The sequence below is a fragment of the Bidens hawaiensis genome, unplaced genomic scaffold (genome assembly GCF_021521415.1).
Source record: "Bidens hawaiensis isolate Kalapana, Puna unplaced genomic scaffold, B.hawaiensis_p1.1 tig00004234_1, whole genome shotgun sequence".
Lineage (NCBI taxonomy): Eukaryota > Viridiplantae > Streptophyta > Magnoliopsida > Asterales > Asteraceae > Bidens > Bidens hawaiensis.
In genome coordinates this window covers 1,160,967-1,181,869 of record NW_027491252.1, presented here as the reverse complement: position 1 = coordinate 1,181,869, position 20,903 = coordinate 1,160,967, and the positions used below count along the sequence as shown (strand labels likewise).

At 32.4% G+C, this 20,903-nt stretch overlaps 1 protein-coding gene across 1 annotated transcript; it reads right to left on the bottom strand.

Annotated features, from left to right (window-relative positions):
- Positions 1 to 18,522: 18,522 nt before the first annotated feature.
- LOC143625738 (uncharacterized) lies at positions 18,523 to 18,896 on the bottom strand. The gene has a single exon (XM_077095997.1). It carries the CDS (start codon positions 18,893 to 18,895, stop codon positions 18,677 to 18,679), a length of 219 nt encoding a protein of 72 aa, XP_076952112.1. The 5' UTR covers position 18,896; the 3' UTR covers positions 18,523 to 18,676.
- Positions 18,897 to 20,903: the final 2,007 nt, after the last annotated feature.

Here is a 20,903-nt window from a genome sequence, read left to right as displayed (position 1 = left end):
TGTGCAGGACATTCTGAACAAGTTCAAATGTCAAGACCTTAAGACTACTTCAACTCCAATGGACACCAATGAAATGATGATTGCAGATGAAAAGGGGAAGTCTGTTGATGAACATGAGTACAGAGCAAATATTGGATCTCTGATGTATCTGACCGCTTCAAGGCCAGACATTATGTTTGTTGTCTGTGTTTGTTCAAGATTCCAATCAAGTCCAAAAATGTCTCACATGACTGCTGTCAAGAGGATTTTTAGATACTTGAAAGGGAAACCTGATTTGGGGATATGGTACCCAAAGAAGCATGTCTTTAATCTAATTGCTTATACTGAAACTAATTATGAGGCTGCAACATGAGTAGAAATTTCAAATTTGGAGGTTGTCAATTTCTGGGAGACAAGCTAGTGTCATGGCAGTGCAAGAAACAAACTACAGTATCCATCTCAACTGCTGAAGCTGAGTATATTGTTGCATCTGCTTGCTGTGCACAAGTTCTTTGGATTCAAAATCAGATGCTGGATTATGGTTTGAATTTCTTGAAGACCCCTATCTTTATTGATAATACTGCTGCATTGTTTATTGTTAAGAATCCAGTTCAACACTCCAATATCAAGTACATTTAAATCAGACATCATTTCATTAGAGACTGTAATGAGAAAGGATTAATTGAAATGAAAAGAGTTGAAACCGATGACAACTTGGCTGACCTATTCACCAAGTCACTGGATGGAACCAGATTCCACTTTCTCTTGATAGCCTTGGGAATGATCAACTCTGATGAATTTTGATTGATGATGTTTGCTCATTGTGATAATTTACTATCTTTAGATTGGTCTTGATGAGTGTTTTGTTTTTGATGTGTAAAACTATGTTTTATCTTAACTGACATGTGCTTTAAATGATTATTTGTGTGACTTAGGTGTATTTGATACTTAGGTTTGTTATCAGCATGTGATATCAAGATAAGTATTTGAGATGATCAATTTTTGTGTGCTTATATGATGTCTTGATTGTGTGGATTTTGATTGTGTGAATAATCTGATATGATAATGTGATTAGGATAGGATAGGCTTTGCAAATTTGTGTGGAGTCTGCTTGTGTTGATTTTGTTAATCATGTTATGATTATTCTTGATTATGTTACTTACTGTTTATGTCAAAGTATGTCTTTGTGTCAAAATTGCATGCTCAAATGAAAAGTTTTCAAGAAAATTTTACTCAAAACATTTTTGACAAAAACAGAGCAAGTTGTTATGGTGTTGAGATATGATAAGACTATTCAGTTCAAAGCTTTATAGAAGCTTAAGAAAGGATTTTAAATGAAAATTGATCCAACCCTATGGGAAATGATAGTACATTGATTACTTTTGCCAATCATACGGATTTAATAGGCTAAAAAGGCAATTAGTGCAGTCATTGATAAGTATGGTTGCTTTCCATGATGTGTAAAAACTGAGGTAGTATAAACATAATGAAAACTCTAAACTTAATGTGGAGTTACATTGTTGTCTATGCATGTTCCAATATACATCTTTCCGCATGATACGCAGAAAAGTGATTATCCAGTCATACACGAGCATGTTGATATGTGGTCACCAAAACTTGAATTATCTTAATGAAAATGACAAAGAACAAATGTAAACAAAATTTTTATCTTTATTCAACCAAAAGTTGATATATGTTCACAAATTTTAAAAGAAAATCCAAACAAGAGGGTTAATTTTAGAACTACAGAGATGGGGCATAAAAGTAAGATCTGTCATGTCTCGAATGAAAGGCATGTGAGTCCGAACTGCGTGGCATGTAAGTCCAACGTTCAGCCTCATATATGTTTGAAGTTTTGAAAAGAAAAATCAAATTCATTTATATGTTCTGTCATTAAAAAGTTTTGACCAAATGTCACGGGGTCGGAGTCAATTCGGGGTAATCTGGAGAAAGCCAAATAAACCTTGAGAAAAGATATGGAGCATCATAACACAATATGTGTCATCCATTTCTAATTTATGCAAATTAATTGAACCTTAATAATATCACCAAGGCAATGAAATTCATGCTAAAACTAGACCTGCTATTAATCTGCCTAAGTTGTCACAATAATGCTGAGAATGAAGTATTGAGAAGCGGCTTAATCAATATGATCCCATGTTGAAATCTTTTTAGAAAAGAAGAGAAAATGTTTTGAAAGGAAATAAGACTGAAATTTGATCTCATTATGCACCATTTGCTCTTAAACTTTGAATCTCAATTATTAAAACTGTTTCAAATATGGTTTAAGACAAAAAGAGTTGCATTTTACATTGAATATGTTTGAATATGTACTTTCGAGTAAGGTTTGATGACTTTTAACCTTTTTGGGTAAACTTATATGTTTTTGTTTAAAGTTCATCCATTTCGGGCATGCTTTGATGTTTTCCAAACTTTCGAGTAGACTTGGTTGTTTTATTTGAAGTTTAACTCATTTGAGCAAGCTTAATATTTGAATATGGCAAGCTTTGATGATTTTATACTTTCTAGCAAACTTAGGTATTTTGATTGAATGCGTAGCTCATTATAGCAAGCTAAATGCTTTGACTATGTTTGAATATGTTATTTCTAGCACGCTTTAATGTTTCTGAACTTTCTAGCAAACTTAGGTGTTTTGGTTGACTGTTTAAACTCATTCTAGCAAGCTTTGTGATTTCTAGTACTTGAATGAATTATTCATGTATTATCAAGTACACTTTGATACATATTAGCTTTCGAGTAAACTTGGATGTTCTGAAGGTTAGTTTTATCTAGCATACTTGATGATTATGTTATACTTGTATGAATATGCTTTATATGTCTATTTTGAGTAAACTTTAGTGTTTTAGTGAAATATGTCTTTGTCTAGCATAGTTCATGATTTTAAATGTGATTCTCTGAAATTACAAGTGTTTTCTGGCAAACTTCGTTTACCAGGCACACTTTATGTTTCGGGAACACTTGGAAATTGCTCAATCATTCCAAGTGTTCTCCTAGCATACTTGGTAATTTTAGAAAATAACTAGAAAAATTTACTTTTCGGGTACACTTTGTGTTTAGAGTACACTTGTATATCAAAGGATTACAAGTCTTCTCTAGCCACTTTGCATTCTTAAAGTTTTCCGGGCATACTTTTCTTCAAAGTATACTTGAATGAATATTTGTTAACAGTTTTAAGCATTTTTTGGGCACGATTTGTGTTGTTCAAATATTTGAGCAAGGTTGACAATTTGAAATGTCTTAAGTTGTTTTTTTGGAATTCTTTATTGATTCCTAGCAAGGTTGCTTATTTGATGATTTATACTTGATTATTTGTCTTGTGATTTATTTCTCGAGAAATCTTGTATTTCGAGTAAGCTTCCTTCATTTTATTTACTTAGGGTTATCTCTAATTACTTTACAATTTCTGAGCAAATTATGGAACGAGCAATCTTGTATTTCGAGTAAGTTTTCTTCATTTTATTTGCGTATGCTCATACTAATGAGGATGAGGATGGCGTCTCCAATACAATAAATAAACACATGGCTAATCAAGCATAATACAATTGAACGTGTAAATACACGTAAACAAGTTTATATTAATTGTGGTTGAGGACTCAACGATGTAAATAATGAGGTTGTGGTGCGCATGCTACCCAAAAAATAAAAGAGTAAAAAGAGGTGTGAATTACTCTCTTAAAAGTAGGCAAGCACAAAGAATAAATTACAAGATGAAGATAAGCGAGATGACAAACCCGAATTTAAAACAAAAAACCTAGATAAATGGCATGGAAATAAAATGATGAAGATAATATAAAGGATTTAAATAGGGTTAATTAAGATTTGGGGTTTTTGTTGGAAAACGAAAGAATGACATTTAATGTAACACCCCGGCTTAAGCGGAAACGCTCGAGTGTGACGTACAGATTGCTATGTGACACTATTAAGTGACAATATAATCATTAATTCCTTCAAAGGCATCAAGTACATAAGTTGTTGCAAATAAATAAATTACAATGAAAATGAAACATTTCAAACACTTATATAAAATATCCTAACTCTAGTGTCTTCATCTGTTTCATCCTCTAATAATTGAACCTGTAACATATATATAAAATAATGTCAACTAACTTAATAGTTGGCGAGTTCGCACAGTTTAAATACTACATATAAACCATACAATTCTATGAAAAACTGGAGAAAAGCAATTAAGGGTTCTTTACACTCGAATCAAGGTTCTGAGTGTAAAGAATAACCGAAGGTCCTTTCCAGTTGGGATTGTGCACCAACATACTGGGATCGGGGTTCCCTTTTCCACTTGAAACACGGTCCTGAGTGCAAAGGGGGGCGCATGATCATACTTATCGAAGAAATCCATGCACGTAATCTTTGAGCAAATAACAAGGAAAAACACAAGTCCATGATGCGAATTGTAGTTTGTAATAAGAATTAATAAGCAAATGGGTTTGAATACGATATATATATGTTACCCCCAAAATATGTAAAAGGGTTAAAAAGGGGTGTGAGAAACTGATAAGTTAAATGAGTTGCCCAATACCATTAACGGGTCGGGATTAAATTGACCACCGAGACTCCATCAATCAGTAAAATTGATTGAGGTATTTTTTTAGATTAAAAAAACCTATGAATTTGAAGAAGACAACTTACTTTGAAAGTGATTAGAACTAGGGAGAAATCGTGGTCAAACGTTTCTTGAACTTGAAAGTCAAACTGAACGATAAAATTGATGAATAAAACACTAAACACCGGAGGGTGGAGGCTAAGGGGAAGATGGAAGATGATGATGATTCAGGGAAGTTTTAGGGTTTGAAGGTGTGGTTTGATTATATAGGCAGAGGTACAACTTGTTGGACAAGAAATCGATTCGTTTAGGAAAACGAATATTGCATTGATGATGAAATCGGGTCTTTTGATTAACATAATCTCAACGAAAATGGTGGGAATGAACCTAGACACTATTTAACATCATATTACTTTTCTTGGAGCTCAATTTTCGTGATACATGATCGATTAAGGAAAGATTTAGCATTAAACGATGATCAAACACAAAACATGATGCTCAGATGTTGGTTCGTGTGGCGCTAAGGAGCATAGAGTGTTCCTTCGCGCGACGCTAAAAAGCACATTTACCAAATTTTGATTTTTGATAGTTTTAGTGCATGTAGTTCTGAAAATGCATTTCTTAGCCATTTTAAGTGATTTTAAGAGTTTTTTAGGACTATTTGGCATAATTGACAGTTATGAAAATATAAAATAAGTTAAACCAAGTTAATCACTAATAATTACAATTTTTATAAATTCAAAATACCCGAATTACGTTCCCGAATCAGGTAAAAAAATACGGATACAAATACAAAAAAATCCAAAATGTTACACCGCGTGGCACCACGTGGTCTAACACGTGATGCCACGTGTCCACACGTGATGCCACATGTCCACACGTGTCCTGCATGCGTGATTGCCAATTCTCATAGGGCGGACGTAGCGCGAAACCGCCGAACTTTGGGTTATGTGATTTGTCTTTCGCGTAGCGTGAAGTATCAAAAATCTGGATTTTCCACTTTTGGTCCTTCTACCTTCCAAAAATACTAAGGCGGCTCTCAAGGCGATTCAAGCGTCACAATGCGCTCCTCGCCCGTGCCCAAGCTTGTGCGTGTACGCGTCTGGTGCTTCGCACCCTCCACTAGAACTACTGGGTGTGTCTTGGCATATAAGAATAAAAAAAATAGAAACTATTTTCCTCACAAAGAGCTCACAAGATTTATAATTTATCAATGTGGGTGGAATTTCTCTTTCCTATCTATACCCATGTGGAATGTTTCCACTTTCTTCTTTCTTCCAATGTGGGATGAACTTTCTTATTTCCTTAACATGAAATGCTTTTATTTTCTTATCTCATTTTCCATTTACTTAACTTGAATATATGTTTTATCCCACATCTTTTACTATTTGTCAAATTTGGATAGAAATTTTGGGGATGTTACAATTTGAGTTTGAATAATCGATAAATAGTAGAGGAATAAGGTCTAAGGGTGTTGGTTTATATAGGGGTTACGTTTATAATTCGTTAATTCACTAGATTTCGTAAATAACTCGTTTAGGGAATAAAGTAACAAAGTTTAAGATAAAAGATATCAAATTAGGGGACAAGTTAACCAATTGAGGATGGGAAGTCGTCAACATACATTTCTTGGAGGTTAATCTTGAAAATCAAGTCGTTCTGATTTGGTGAATCAAATTGGTTCTCAATATTTTACAGCAGACAGATGCACTCGTCGCTTATCGTGAAAGAACCAACCATGTCCTTCATGTAGCGGACATACCATGAAGATTCCAGAAACATATTATTGTAAACCCCGACTAATGGAGGAACGCTAAATCATTATTTGTACCAGCAACACCAAAGTAGGCAAGCCAAATCCATAAATCTTGTGAAGCGACTGCTTGTAAAGATATAGTCGGCCGTGCATAATCACCTCGAATGTACTGACCACGCCAAGCATTAGGACAGTTTGCCACCCCAATGCATACAATCAATGCTACCAAGCATTCCAGGAAATTCATGTTTGTTTAATGTCGTTCATATAATTTTTGAATATCGTTCCAAGTAGGGTTACGTAAATATTTCTTGCTATATAACTTAATAATATTTTTGGTAAACTGATAAACACTATTGCGTACCGTTATTTCAAACATCTGAAGATACTCATGCAAATCATCATGAACCGTGTTATACGTTGTATGTCGTATCGCTACAATGCACTCTTCCCCCTCTCGCATTCGAACGTAACTCAAACCACGAATATGTTCTCAGTATATCATTGACTATTCTTAAAAATAGTCGTTTACTCGTTCGGAAACACCTTCTAAAGTGTTCGCTTGTGAAAGTTACGTCTTTGGCAAAGTAGTTGGCTACCAAACGCTCGTGTGCATCTTTAAGATCCCGATTTAACCGAGCTTTTCTTGTGAGTGGACGTGATGTTTGGTCGTCACCGAATAAAATATCGACTGTAAACTCCATTGCATGAAGACTTGGTCCAACCGGCCTAATTGGTTCCACCAATGAACCAGTAAAACCATTAATTTGACTGTGAAAACATTTATGACCAGTGAAATGTACTTGTAGACAACTCAAAATCAAATTAATCTATATCATATTCCTCACTTAAAAAAGTTAAAAAGGTTATTGTAGTCATTAGTCAACATGTAAACCCACCAATTTTAAAAATAGCTAGTTATGTATGGTACATCCTCATCGTATCACTTGAGATTTGACATAAATATCACCAAAGAGAGATTCGAAATCAACCTTTGTAACCTTTTCTTTGATTTAGTTCATTTTATTCCGTTTAGCTGGCAAATCTTCTCAAATTTATATTTTTTGATTCACACATTTGGATATAAACATTCTTTTAAAATCTTGAAGAATCACTGAATAATAGGAATCTTATCCTCATACATTGTGTTTACACTTCTTTAATATCAATTAATGGTTGTCTGTTTTAATATACTGCTCAACACATTCAGTTCATTTCAACGTCACGTTGTATTACCACATCTAGGTATTATGCAAATAACTTAACCATGATGCAATGATATCTAATCTAACTTCTCTAATAAAAGACTACCACTAAGTGTCACTTGTTAAATTCTCATCAATTCTTAGACTTTTTAACCCATCTTTCAAATATGAATCCTATGGGTCATTACCCACCCTGTGTGTAATTCGGATCTGGATCTTTTATTCCTTCTTAAACCTTAAATCACACAACTATCCAAACTCCCATCCATCCCCCTCTCCTGGTCATTACCCACCCTCCACGGCAGCCACTACCACCATTGCCCGCACCGCCACTCCACGACCTCTTTCCGGTTTCCACACATCCATCCATCCATCCATCCATCGAAAACTCTCCTTCAACGCCAAATATGAATACCGGACCGGAAATCTTCTCCGATATCGGCAAGAAAGCCAAAGGTTATTTCAATTCATTTCGATTCACTACTATATTCATATTCAATTCGCCCTAATTTGTTTGTTTGTTTGTTTGACCTAATTAAAAACAAACAAATTAATTTCAAGTATCGTTAATAAGTTTTTGTTTGAATACTAGCAAAGGTACTGGCTGATCTCGCCTACAAACATTCATATGACTTCTACTTTGACTCCCCATATTCAATTGAAGCAAGAAAAAGAGTAAATATTTCATTACATCATTATATTCATATTTATTTATAAAAAGTATTTTGAAATAATTTAATTTTGTTGACACAGGGGTTTGATGTTCCGTGGTGGAAAAAGGCTTTAGGACAGAAGTTAAAAGGCATGATTAACGAAATCGCTTTATACATTTAAGTTTATAATTTGTGGTCAACGGGCTGTGTTGACCGAGTGTTTTGTTCAGGTGGAAAGATGGATATTTATCGTAGTATATATAAGAAGCTCATCGACCGGTGTATCTCGGTTACTGTGTCCAAGTGGATGATGAAAAATAGCGCGGACTCTGAAAATATTAATTGGTAAATGCTACGTACTGTCATGAAGAACCAAATGTGCATTCACTAAACTTTTATCGAGTAAGTTGTTTTTTTTATTTGTTGGGTTTCCGATTTGTAATGTTAAGTTTTAAATAATAATTAAAACAAAAATAAAGATCATTTCAAATTTTGTTTAAAAAAGTCAATGTATTTTAGGTTACGTTCAAAATGTTGTTTTTTTATAATATTTCATTATGCATAGTCAATCAAATTATAAACTCATTTTAACAAAAATTATGAGTGGTCAAACTCAACAAAAAAACAGATTATTTCAAATTAGTTTAAAAAAGTCAATGTATTTTAGGTTATGTTTAAAATGTTGTTTTTATTATAATTTTTCGTTATGCATAGTCAATCAAATAAAAACTCATTTTAACAAACATTATGACTGGTCAAACTCATTGCACCTTAGGAAATACATTCAAACTAGAAACTCATCTTAACCAAAATAAAGATATTTTTAGGAAACATTTCGTTTTTTTATAAAATACTATAACCAATTTTAAGTTTAAACAGAATTAAATAAAATATAAAATTTACCAACTCACACTAATTTGGGTTTCAATGTCTCTAAATTTCAATATAATTCGTTATATTATAATTTATATAGACATTATGTAGTCTCAAACAAATACAACAGATTATATTCTGTTAACTTATTAGGTTATGTTTAAAATGTTGTTTTTATTATAATTTTTCTTATTTTTAGTCAAACAAATTAGAAACTCATTTTAGGTAGGTATATGAGTGGTCAAACTCATATGACTTCAGAAAATAAATTCAAATTAAAAACTCATTTTAACCAAAATTAAACATATTTTTAGGAGATAATTTCGTTTTTTAAATTACAAACTCATTTTTAACCAAAAATGAAGATTTTTAGGAAACGGTTTCAGATTACTTTTATATCACATAATATCAAATTTAACAAATAACACTATTTTCGGTTTCAATATCTTTAAATTTAATAAATTGGTTATATTGACATTATGTATATCATTTTTTTATAAGTTATATTTTTTAGAAAATGATGTAGTCAAAAAGAAATACAACATCAAAATTTAAGGTTACGTTTAAAATGTTGTTTTTATTATAATTTTTCATTATGCATAGTCAATCAAATTATAAACTCATTTTAACAAAAATTATGAGTGGTCAAACTCATAGGACTTTAGGAAATAAATTCAAATTAGTAACTCATTTTAACCAAAAATAAAGATATTTTTACGAAATATTTCTTTTTTTATTTAAAATAGTATAACCAATTTTGACTTTAAACAGAATTAAATAAAATCCTCTAATTGAATATTGCCAAATTTAAAACTTAACAACTTCCACTTATTTGGATTTCAATATAATTAAAAATATCCCGTATTTTTAGTATTCTTCAATTTTCCAGCTGATGAAGTCGAGTACTTAAGTTCAGATACCATATGCAGTTCAGAATATATCAATGACACTGTTGATACAGCTTTATACTCTCCTGACTTGCTTAATGGTCTAAGAATATCCGGACTACCAAACCACAAACTGGTGCTAAAAGTTGGTGTTCCTGTTATGCTCCTTAGAAATCTTAACCAGAAAGAAGGCTTATGTAACGGTACTCGACTACAGATTATATCTTTAGGCACTCGTGTAGTTGAAGCCAAAATTATTTCTGGAACTAACATTGGTCATAGAGTTTTGATTCATAGATCGTCACTGACTCCATCAGATAACAAAATAGCCTTCAAGTTTCAAAGAAGGCAATTTCCCCTTGCAGTATGTTTTGCGATGACGATAAACAAAAGCCAAGGTCAATCGTTATCAAGGGTGGGTTTGTACTTAAAGGAACCCGTGTTCTCATATGGACAACTATACGTCGCCTTGTCAAGAGTTACAAGCAGGTGTGGATTAAAGATTCTGATTCTTGATAAACAAGGTAATCTGACAAATACAACAACAAATGTTGTGTACAAGGAAATTTTCTCTTATTTATAAAATACTTGTGTAAATTTTGATTTTTTTTTATAATCCTTGTAATTTTAGTGTACTTTGTAATTGTATTAACAATATATGACAACCGTGTTATTAATTGTATTTTACTTAATGTTTAAATATTAAAATTTTTGTTAATTGCCCGTGTATTACACGGGTCTCAAACTAGTATATGTATATGTATATCATACACACATATGCACTATACCACGTCCGTTAATCCTAAGAAGGATGTCTGTTTTGTATGCTTGTATTATTGTATGCAATTAATTAATTTTTATATTTTATGTAAACTTATACTATGTTATCATTTGATACAATTATCCAGAATAAAGAATAAGAAGATAAGCTTTTGTTACGTAAAGTTTTTTTAGGGGAAAAAAACTAAAAAAATGTTATAGTCTAGTGTAATAAATCAAGTAACACTTCCTCTCAATACATGTCGTAGCCAAATATGGTCTTGAGAAATGTTCTATAAAAATTGGCATATATGTTGGAAAGATTGCCATTGGGGTTGTGGTCCAATGATAGAGACAAAGCTTCTAATACACTAAGGTTTGGGAAGGTTGTTGGTTTAAAACCCACTTCCAACAAGGGATTAAGAAATTCACCTAGGGATGGCAACGGGTCAGGTCTGGGACGTGTCTAGGTATTCCCAGACCCGGACCCGATTATAAAACTCTGTCCCAAACCCGTCCCAGACCCGTCGGGTATTTATCGGGTAATTACCCTTCGGGTTTCGGGGATACCCATCGGGTTTCGGGTTTCCCATTTATTTATTAAAAATACCCGTCGGGTATACCCGACGCAAAACTCGTCGGGTTTCTATTGGGTTTTTAATAAAGTATCACTAATAGATTACAAAGAATGATAACCTTAAACGTTACCAAAAATTATTATCTTAGTCAAAACTTGACATGTGAGTTGTTGGAATATTGAACTTATTTCACACCGTAAAACCATCAATAGTAACGAATGTTAAGGAGTTGGGCGGCCAAGGAGATTTTGTATTTGGTAATTATCATTTAGAACTTACAGTGAAAGATGGTAGATGAAAGGTCAAACATTCATTAATGGTTGATATTATTATCGTATGTTTAGAATATAATGTACCATTCTTTTAATGTATTGTTAATATATGTATATATATGTGTGTGTGTGTGTGTGTCGGGTTAGTCGGGTATATAATCGGGTAAATGGGACAACGTTATCGGGTAATCGATCGGGTCGGGTAATCGGGTATATTAGAAATCTCAAATCCGTCCCAGACCGGCGAAAATTTTTAAACTAATCCCAAACCCGTCCCATACCCTAATAGGACGGGTAATACCCGTCCCAATTATGTCGGGTTTCGGGTATTCCCATCGGGTTCGGGTTTCATTTCCATCCCTAAATTCACCTTTCAAAAAAAAAGACTCCTAAAGATTGAGATTTGCAACTTGATTATAAAGTGTAAAGGTACTTATCTTCAAAACCCCACCACCTTATCCTTACACTTGTTCATTGTTGCCACCAAGCGTCACCAACAACACTAGAAGCTCATAAATTATATGTGGAAACTAGTACGTATGATATATACACTGATGAGTAGCTGATCTGATAGTTGGCAGGCTCTTACATATCTTGACTGGTATAAAATAACACAAAAAGTCCAAACTTAAAAACGACATAACATGTGCTATGCTTGGAATTACGAAGACCACTACTAGTTAAGGAAAGGTTCTCGAAGACCCAGGCCATCCGACAAACCATCATGGCCCGACTATTAGACCATCCTCTATGGTGAGGGGCTTCGAAGCCCCTCCCCAGTGCCACGTCAGCGCCACGTAACCACCGGGGGCTTCGAAGCCCCCAACCAATAATGTTCCGCTATGGTTTAATGCCCATTGACGCCCATATATATATATATATACATATATATATGTGTGTGTGTGTGTGTGAGGTTGAGAGAGGAAAGTGAGGGGGCCCACACATATTCACTCACCGCGCCAGCCGTTGCATCGCCTAAAACATCTGCGCCCTTGGTTGGACCGCGCCCCACGACGCCCCAAAAAACCACCTAACGGCGCCCCATAGCGTTACGTCTTTAACCAAATTCCAAAATTTAGCCCCCAAGTTTCACTAAATAAGATTTTCCTCAATTTTCACAACATTTAAATCTTTCCATAATTAGTTTGGCTTTCCTTTTTTTAGAACGGCGAATTTCTTGTATTTAGGTTATCGCACTCTTTAAATTTGGAGAGCTCCGATGCCCCCACTATGACTAGACCATGTTATCTTAACCAGATTCACGTTGGCTTGAGATTTTGGTTTGGTGTTCCCCCGAGAAACCATACTACCGGCTGCCACTTGAAAATCATTATGGCGCCACAAGAGTAAAACTCTCTGGCGTAACACACAGTGGAATGAAAATACGAGTGAGCTCGGAATCTGAGCTAACAACCTTAAACAAGACCTAGCTCAGATCATTCATTATCAATATCCACCAAAAATAACACAAGTAAAGATCAAACTTAGTTCTCTACTGAAGAACCTAAAATATCCTACTACTAAACAGCAGGGGATAATAGTTTGGCTTTTCTAGCTATCAATAGTAATTTAGTCCTTTATTTAATATTTTAATTTCATTTTACATTTTTGTTTTGTTCTCTCAAAATTTCATTTTGCAAACCGGTCAAAATTAAAAAATCTTTATATAATATGGGGTTTTCATGTGATCGCCTCATCATTTAAATTCTAATAAATATTCTACTTTTTTTAGAACAACTCTCTCTTAATTTTATCGTTTCTGCTTTACATTACATTAACTAAACGTGGGTTTTCAAACCATTAACTAAACGAGTCTCTAACGGAGTGAAACGATCAATTAACATCAATTTATTAAACCGTCAATTTTAAAAGTTTATGGACACTTCTGGACAAAAATTATTTGAAACCTCTTTGATATTTGTTCATTATTATCAAGAAGTTATTTTACCCGCATGTAGTGACCATAGACGATTTTAGATGTTTTAATGTACAATATACATATGTTATGACCCACATGACCGATAACAAAGGATGGCTTCGTAGAGGTGTGTCCTGAATGGTCAGAAAATGTGTAGTGTATGGTGCCATGTGGTTTGAGAAAATAGAGAATATATGTGCTCTAATGAGGCACATAAACATTAAAGCAATATTGACTTGTATCATTAGCATAATATATAAGAAATTTGATTAATAGTAAGTTTTGTAAGATGGGTAGATTTTGGTTTTTAGTATATATATATATATATAGATATATGGTAAAGTAAAAAATACAAAGGGAGACAAAAATGAGAAGTGTGAGAAGGATTTATGACCACACAACAAATCCCTTAAAAAAAATTAAAAAAATAATAAAAAAATCTAACTTAAAATATAAATAAAAATAAAAAAAAAATTAAAAAACTAAAAAGTAATCTAATTTGAACATTGTAATCGAGTCACATCATTGTAATCGACTGGTTCCATGTAATCGAATTAAGCTGGTGTAATCGAACTAGCTTATTGTATGTGAACCAAACCATTGTAATCGAATGTGGCCAGTGTAATCGATTAGGCCATTTGTAACCGAACGAGTTGAAGCTTTTTAGTCCGTTTATAACTATTATTATATTTCATGACCTTAACACTTTATTATGGTTCAGTATTAACACATAAACATTTTCTTAACCGTTTTCAGCCAAAACTTGACCCGTGTAACCATAATGCTTGAACATTTATGGTAAAATGTTCAAACTAGATCTAGGGTTTCTTTATGAGCCGTTTGTAACCATAAGTTCGTTAAGTCCATTTTAATCATCAAGTTTGCAACTTTATGACTTATCTAGACCCGATCTACTCTAGGTTTGAGTTTCATGGCAAACCGTTTATAAAAACATAACCTTTTAGGATAAAGAACGTACCTTTATTCGTTTTTAGGTTACGGTTTAGCTTGATTATGATCTTTAATCTTGTATTTTGCTTGTATATTAAAGATCTAACAAGATCTAGGCTTGGCTTCGATCTTGGATCTCTCTCTAGCTTGTGGTCGTGAGGGGTGGTGTATGTGTGTGTTTTAGAGTGTGTAGGGAGGCTATGGTGTATAGATTGATAGAAATAGAAAGGATTAGGGTTTAAGAGGTATTTATACTCTCTTAATCCCATGAACCTAAGGCTCATATTTCCTTTTTGGTCCATACTTATTCCATTTAATTAGCCTACTAAACCTTCCATCTTTATTATTTTAATATTTTTTTATTATTTCTCTATTAATCGGAGTAAACTATTACACCATAATTAAATAATGTATTAAATACTATTATTCTAGGAAATTTCAAGATGTTACATGTCAGCTGATTTTGACAACTAGGACAGACACATCAGTTTTTACCTAACGGAGACTGGTGGATTCAATGTATGTAAAAGTTGGGACCGTTGCCAGCCAAAATGATAGTTGGGACCAGCGCCGGCAAAAATGAAATAGGTGGGACCGTATAGAAAACTTTTGGGTCTTATACAGGTTTGGTGGTTTACTTCTTAAACAAAGGACAAATGATTTGAAAGTTTAAGTAAGAATCATCCATTTTTATGCATAATGTTAATTTCAAAACAAACCGAGAATCCATACATGTGTATCCTTTTTTGGTTCAATGGGGTAACTTGCAGGCTAATTTTGTTCCTTCAGCCCATGGTTTGTAGATTTGGCTTGAAACTATTTAATATTTTTTTCTTATGTTATATTACTTAATTATTTATATCATGGTTCAATAAATAAAAAACAAAAGAACAAAGCAGATTCAGTGGCAGTAATATTTGAAGTGTTAAGTAGTGTTGGATCCTGGGTGTGCAACTGGTCATCCCGACCGGAGAACCGATTTGCATGATTTATAAAACTCAGAACCGGACCTATTACAAATGGTTCGGTCTAGGTAGTCAAACCGGTTTCGTGCGACGGGCTTGTCACACTTATATTCTGTAAAACCAAATAAGAATTGCTTGAATGCCAACATATAATTAAGTTACTATATTTTCTAAACAATTTTTTAATTATAAGCGGCTATATTTTCTAATATTTTACAATTATATACAGATTATGTCACCTTGAAGACAACGAGCGTCAACTCCAGACCCGGAGGAGTTGATTGCCAACTAGATACACATGCTTTTTTCAATTATATCATTTTAATAGACAATTCATCCTATTTTAAAATATCATATAATTTAACTTTTCAGTATAAAAAAATAATATTATATATTAGTGAAACAAAATATAAAATGGTCGTAAAGGAGTGCGCTAAAATTGCTAAAAAAATTTGTTGCAGGCCAGATAATATATGTGGATGATGGCTACATAGAATGTTAAAGTCACAAATCACATAAATATAGCCCGTATAGGGCTATACAGCACTACCAACAATAGCCGACAAACATCCGACACAAATTGACACAATTCAAGTGCTATACGAACGTATAGCCCTATATGAGCCGTATAGAAAAGGTTATGTGTGAAATCTCTAATTATGTGAGAGGATCCTAAGCCGAATAAAATTGATTGCAAAATTTTATTTAAATTAAAACATTAGATTGCATATATTGTCATATAGTTAATGTTTCTATTATTAATGTCATCCTTTAAAACGATATAGATATTTTCATCTTTAGTGACACGACTACAAGAATAAAGACTTAGTAACGAGAAACTTCAGTTATGTATCGAGAACGTGTTCTCACTATAGGTCATTTCTCATCTATAGCAAGGATATTTTGTCACTATCAAAGTTGTCACTATAGGCTCATCGCAATAGGACCATAGAGTCCTCACTACAAGGGTCCTCGTTATTGATGGACATACAGTGAGAGCATGTCGTCACAAAACATTTGTGCAAAAAAATAATAAAAAAATCATTTTTATAATATATTCAAATTAATCCAAAAATTAATATTATTAATGTTTTACCTATAGCAAGGACATGTGGTCGCTGTAAGTGGACGTAATTATGAGGAAAAAAATATAAATAATAACAATTAAATAAATGAGGAAATAATATAGCGACGACTTGTAAGAGACCTATAGCGACGACTTGTCCCTTCTATAGGGTTTAAATTTTTTAAATTTAATTTCTTTAATTTTTAATAATCTTGGTGTACAAAACCAAAAAAAACCCAGCACTAAAACAATATAGAACATGTAGAACATTATAAAAAAACCACAAACCAAATCATTCAAAATTAAACCATGCATATAGACCAAAATATCCAAGTTAAACAAATTCAAACCAAAGTATCAAGAAGTACAAACTACAAACCACTAGAAACTAAGTAACATGGCTAATCATCTTCATCCTCAGTGCTACCATCAAGACCACCACGTCGATGTCGGTATTTTTTCTCAAGATCCTTGCGCATTTATTCCATTTGCTTGTCAAAATCTTGTTGCATCCATTGTCGTATTTGTTGTTCCAATATTTCCCATTGGTCATTCATTTACGATTGAACTTGTGGTTCGAGTTGTTTTACAACGTCATCTCTCACCTCATCCGTAACACTTTGTTTCCAATATTGTTGAGGGGTGGGAGTGGATTTACTTGAGGACATATCGGGGGTTGGCTTTCTCACAACATGACCCACGCCTTGTATATGCTCATACACTCAATATCATCGAAGGATGAATCACCAGACTCGTTTTCCATTAGCTCAGCCTCTTGTTAAATTTTTTCCTACATTAAACATTATAATAAATGTATGTTAATTTTTAACTAAATTGTTGCTAATACAATAATTTATGCTTTTCGCCACGACATAATAATTCCTAAACATTGTGATAAACGGGTCATGGCGTGCTTAGGACCTTAGGTTCACGTGTTGGCCCGTTTAGCCTATTTGTTTTTTTGTTTATTTTTAAAATATATGTATTTTTTTATAAATTATTTTTTTTAAAAAAGTTAAAACAAAAATTAGTTTACCTATATCAACAACATGTCCTCCTCACTATAACTGAATAGTCTTTTTTAAGTTTTTTAATTTATAAATCAATATTTTAATGTAAATTAAAATAAAATTAGTTTAAATATGGCAACAATTTGTCTCATGTTAAGTTATTCGTCCCTTTAATTTTTTTTTAATTTATAACACACTATTGTTATGAAAATTAAAATAAATATTAATTTATCTACAACGACAATGTGTCCTCACGTACAATACGTTAAACGTCATATTTATGGTTTTTATTTAAAAATTAGTATTTTATGAAAATTGAAATAAAAAATAATTTACTTATAGCGACAACGTATCCTCACTATAAGTAAATATACTTTTTTAAGTATCTTATTTAAATAATACTGTTTAAACAAATTGAAAATATATACAAATTAATTTACCTATCGACAACATATCCTCGCTATAGAGCTTGACAAACTAACAATGACCAAACCTATATGGTGAGGACATGTCGTCGCTACTACAAGTTAACTAATAGTGACGACTTATGTTCTCACTATATGTGTCCATACTATAAGGTAAAATTCTTATAATGACACCTTGGTCATGACCCACCCCCATGAAAGCCTCCTTCATTCTAGAACCCTCAAAACGGTAGATCATGCAACCATAATATTTTATTAATTTATATATGTTTTCTGTACAACATTAATATTTTAAAATCAGTTAAAATCATTAATGAAACTAATGAACAAATTATAACCATTCCACCTAGACGTGTTCTATAATTTACTATCTAAACTTTTTTGAATTTAAATAGACAATTTTAAAAGTCATACGTAGTTGAATATACGACTTTAAATATGTTTTAGTTTGTTCTAACCTTCAAATTTTACTTATATGATCGACATGTTTTAGGATACATTCGCTAATATAGCACTTCTATATATTACAATAAAGTTTGTTAGGAATTGAATTAACAGTGCAAATAAACTGTATCAACACAAGGTGAAATCCGTTCATATAGCCTAAAACCGGCTAGGTTTGTTGATTATCATCATATGAAAGCCAAGTTTGCAAACATCAGTTACAACCAATATTAAAAGTTCTTACTTTTTAGAACTATTTGCACATAATAAAAAACAGTGAAGTTACATGTTTTATAATTACAAGAAGCACAATTCAAATGTGAGAAAGAAATAAGCAAGGACACAAGGAGGAATGATCAAGTATGTATATGTATACCGATAGTTACAACCAAAATAGTATAAATACAAAAATACAAAACAGCATGAATCAGAATGGCCATGGCACTTGTGTACATGTTCCCAAACTCGATCACCCTGGTTCGTGCTGGCATCTGGAATAGCAACCCTGGCGACAACAATATGAACATAGCCACTGCTACAACAGCCGGTCCCAAATCTATATGCAACGTGTTCATCATATCTAACTAATAACCGGTTGATTGAACCTTTTATATATATAATAGAGTTAAGTTGGTTTTCTTAATGATGAAGGGAGATGAAGTCATGCTTACAAGATAGGGTGGTGGGGGACCCGACTAGGTAACCTTTATCTTAAGTTGCAACCTTACCTTTTTCTCATCATCTGTCTTTTTTGGCATTGCTTTTGGTTTTCATCATAAGAATGTGGTAGACAATTCTTATTAAATTTTAAGTAATAAGGAAATCAAAAGTGCTCTATCATCTACTGTAGTTCGCAATCTACGGGTTTGATAATTAGGTGGAACAAATTAAGAATCGAACACTGTTTTTTTAATGTGTAGATATGATTCCTATTTTGAAACGTGTATCGTCGAACCAAACTCATTTTATTATTTCGTTCGAGTTCTTTAGTTCACTCTCATTCGAAACACTCAACCCAAAAATGTTTTTCAATCAACTGGCCGGTTTCCTAATATGTAACATCATGTACATATATATCATATGATAGTTGTCAGGACGAGTATATACGATTGTTTTCTACCAAATTTTTTTATTAAATATATAATCATTTGGGCTGCTTTTCAAGATACCTTTTCAGTTGTATATATCTAATGTTATCATAAACAATGTTTTAAAAACCGGTATTTTACTTGTACCGGATTAAGTTAAAAAATGATACAATCGGTTGAACTGGGTTATGCCGGAAGGTTCGACCGGTTGAATAGTTTACCTTATAGTTTACTATAAGTGTAACTACAATTCAAAAATAACCCAAAAGTAAATGATTTCATAACAAAAAATAATCCAAAAGTTAATCCATATTAAAAAAAATAATGCAAAAACACTCAGTTTTTAAAAAAAATAGTCCTAAAGTTTACACATTTGAATGTTAATTGTTGGGTTAAACGTAATTTTGAAAAAAATATGGGCCGCAAATATCAAAAATTTCTTGGACATAAAACCGGTTTGCAGGTAAAAACCGGTATTTTAGACAAAAATCGCCGGTACGATGTTCTAGCAAACCGGCAAAAAATACCGAACTCAAAATACCGGCCTGTTGTGCGAAATCCCGTTTAACCGGTTCAACCTGCCGGTTTAAAGCGGTTTTTAAAACACTGGTCATAAATATGGCAAATACAATGATTGAAATATTTTCTCTTTTGCAATGCATATATGCCCAAATAATTTGGCAACTTTGTATCGAGTTTTTTACCAAAATGGGGGAGAGGGGAAAATTATTTACCAATATAGGTGATTTGAAAACTATTTACCAAAATAAGTTTTTTCTTAATAAATTTACCTTTTCTCACACTCAATCTTATTAAATAAATTAATTTCTATTAAAAACTTATATATAAAAATCATAGATAAAAAATAATTTAAATAAATAAAATACATCTTTTTTTTCCATTAAACTATTCAAAAAAAAAGTTTCTGGAATCCGTTTCCAACATTTACGTTTTGTTTTATGAAAATTGATTTATAAGAAAAACTATTTTTTATTCTCTTTGCTTTTAATTTCTTTATTATTGTTATTTTTATGGTTTTCTTTAAGTTATTTTACATAGGAGTCTTTAATAACTAATTTGGACATAATAACGATATTGGTAACGATGTTTACTCGGAATCTGTTTGGTTCAATTTGTCATCGTACAAATAAATTACTGACACTTGTGTATAGCTTATGATATAAAAAAGTGCTCTAGTTTGAATACATTTTTCCATTCAACAAAATTTAAATGGAGATGTAAGTTATTTTTTAACGTATGTTACTTATAGAAAAAGATGAAAATGAAATTTCAAAAGCAAAAAATAAAACATAAAAAATTGAAACATCGGTCTAGACCATAAAACAACTCCAAACTCATTTTTTTAAAAACTCATTTGATAATAAATAAATAAAAATATAAATATAAGAAACAGTTTATAAGAACATAAGTCAACAAAATGAAATATAAACTCATTTGATAATAAATAAATAAATAAATAAAAATAGGAATATAA

What these genes read in the sequence shown, in the direction of transcription:
- LOC143625738 (XM_077095997.1), bottom strand. Translation starts at nt 18,895, where the DNA reads ATGAACACGTTGCATATAGATTTGGGACCGGCTGTTGTAGCAGTGGCT.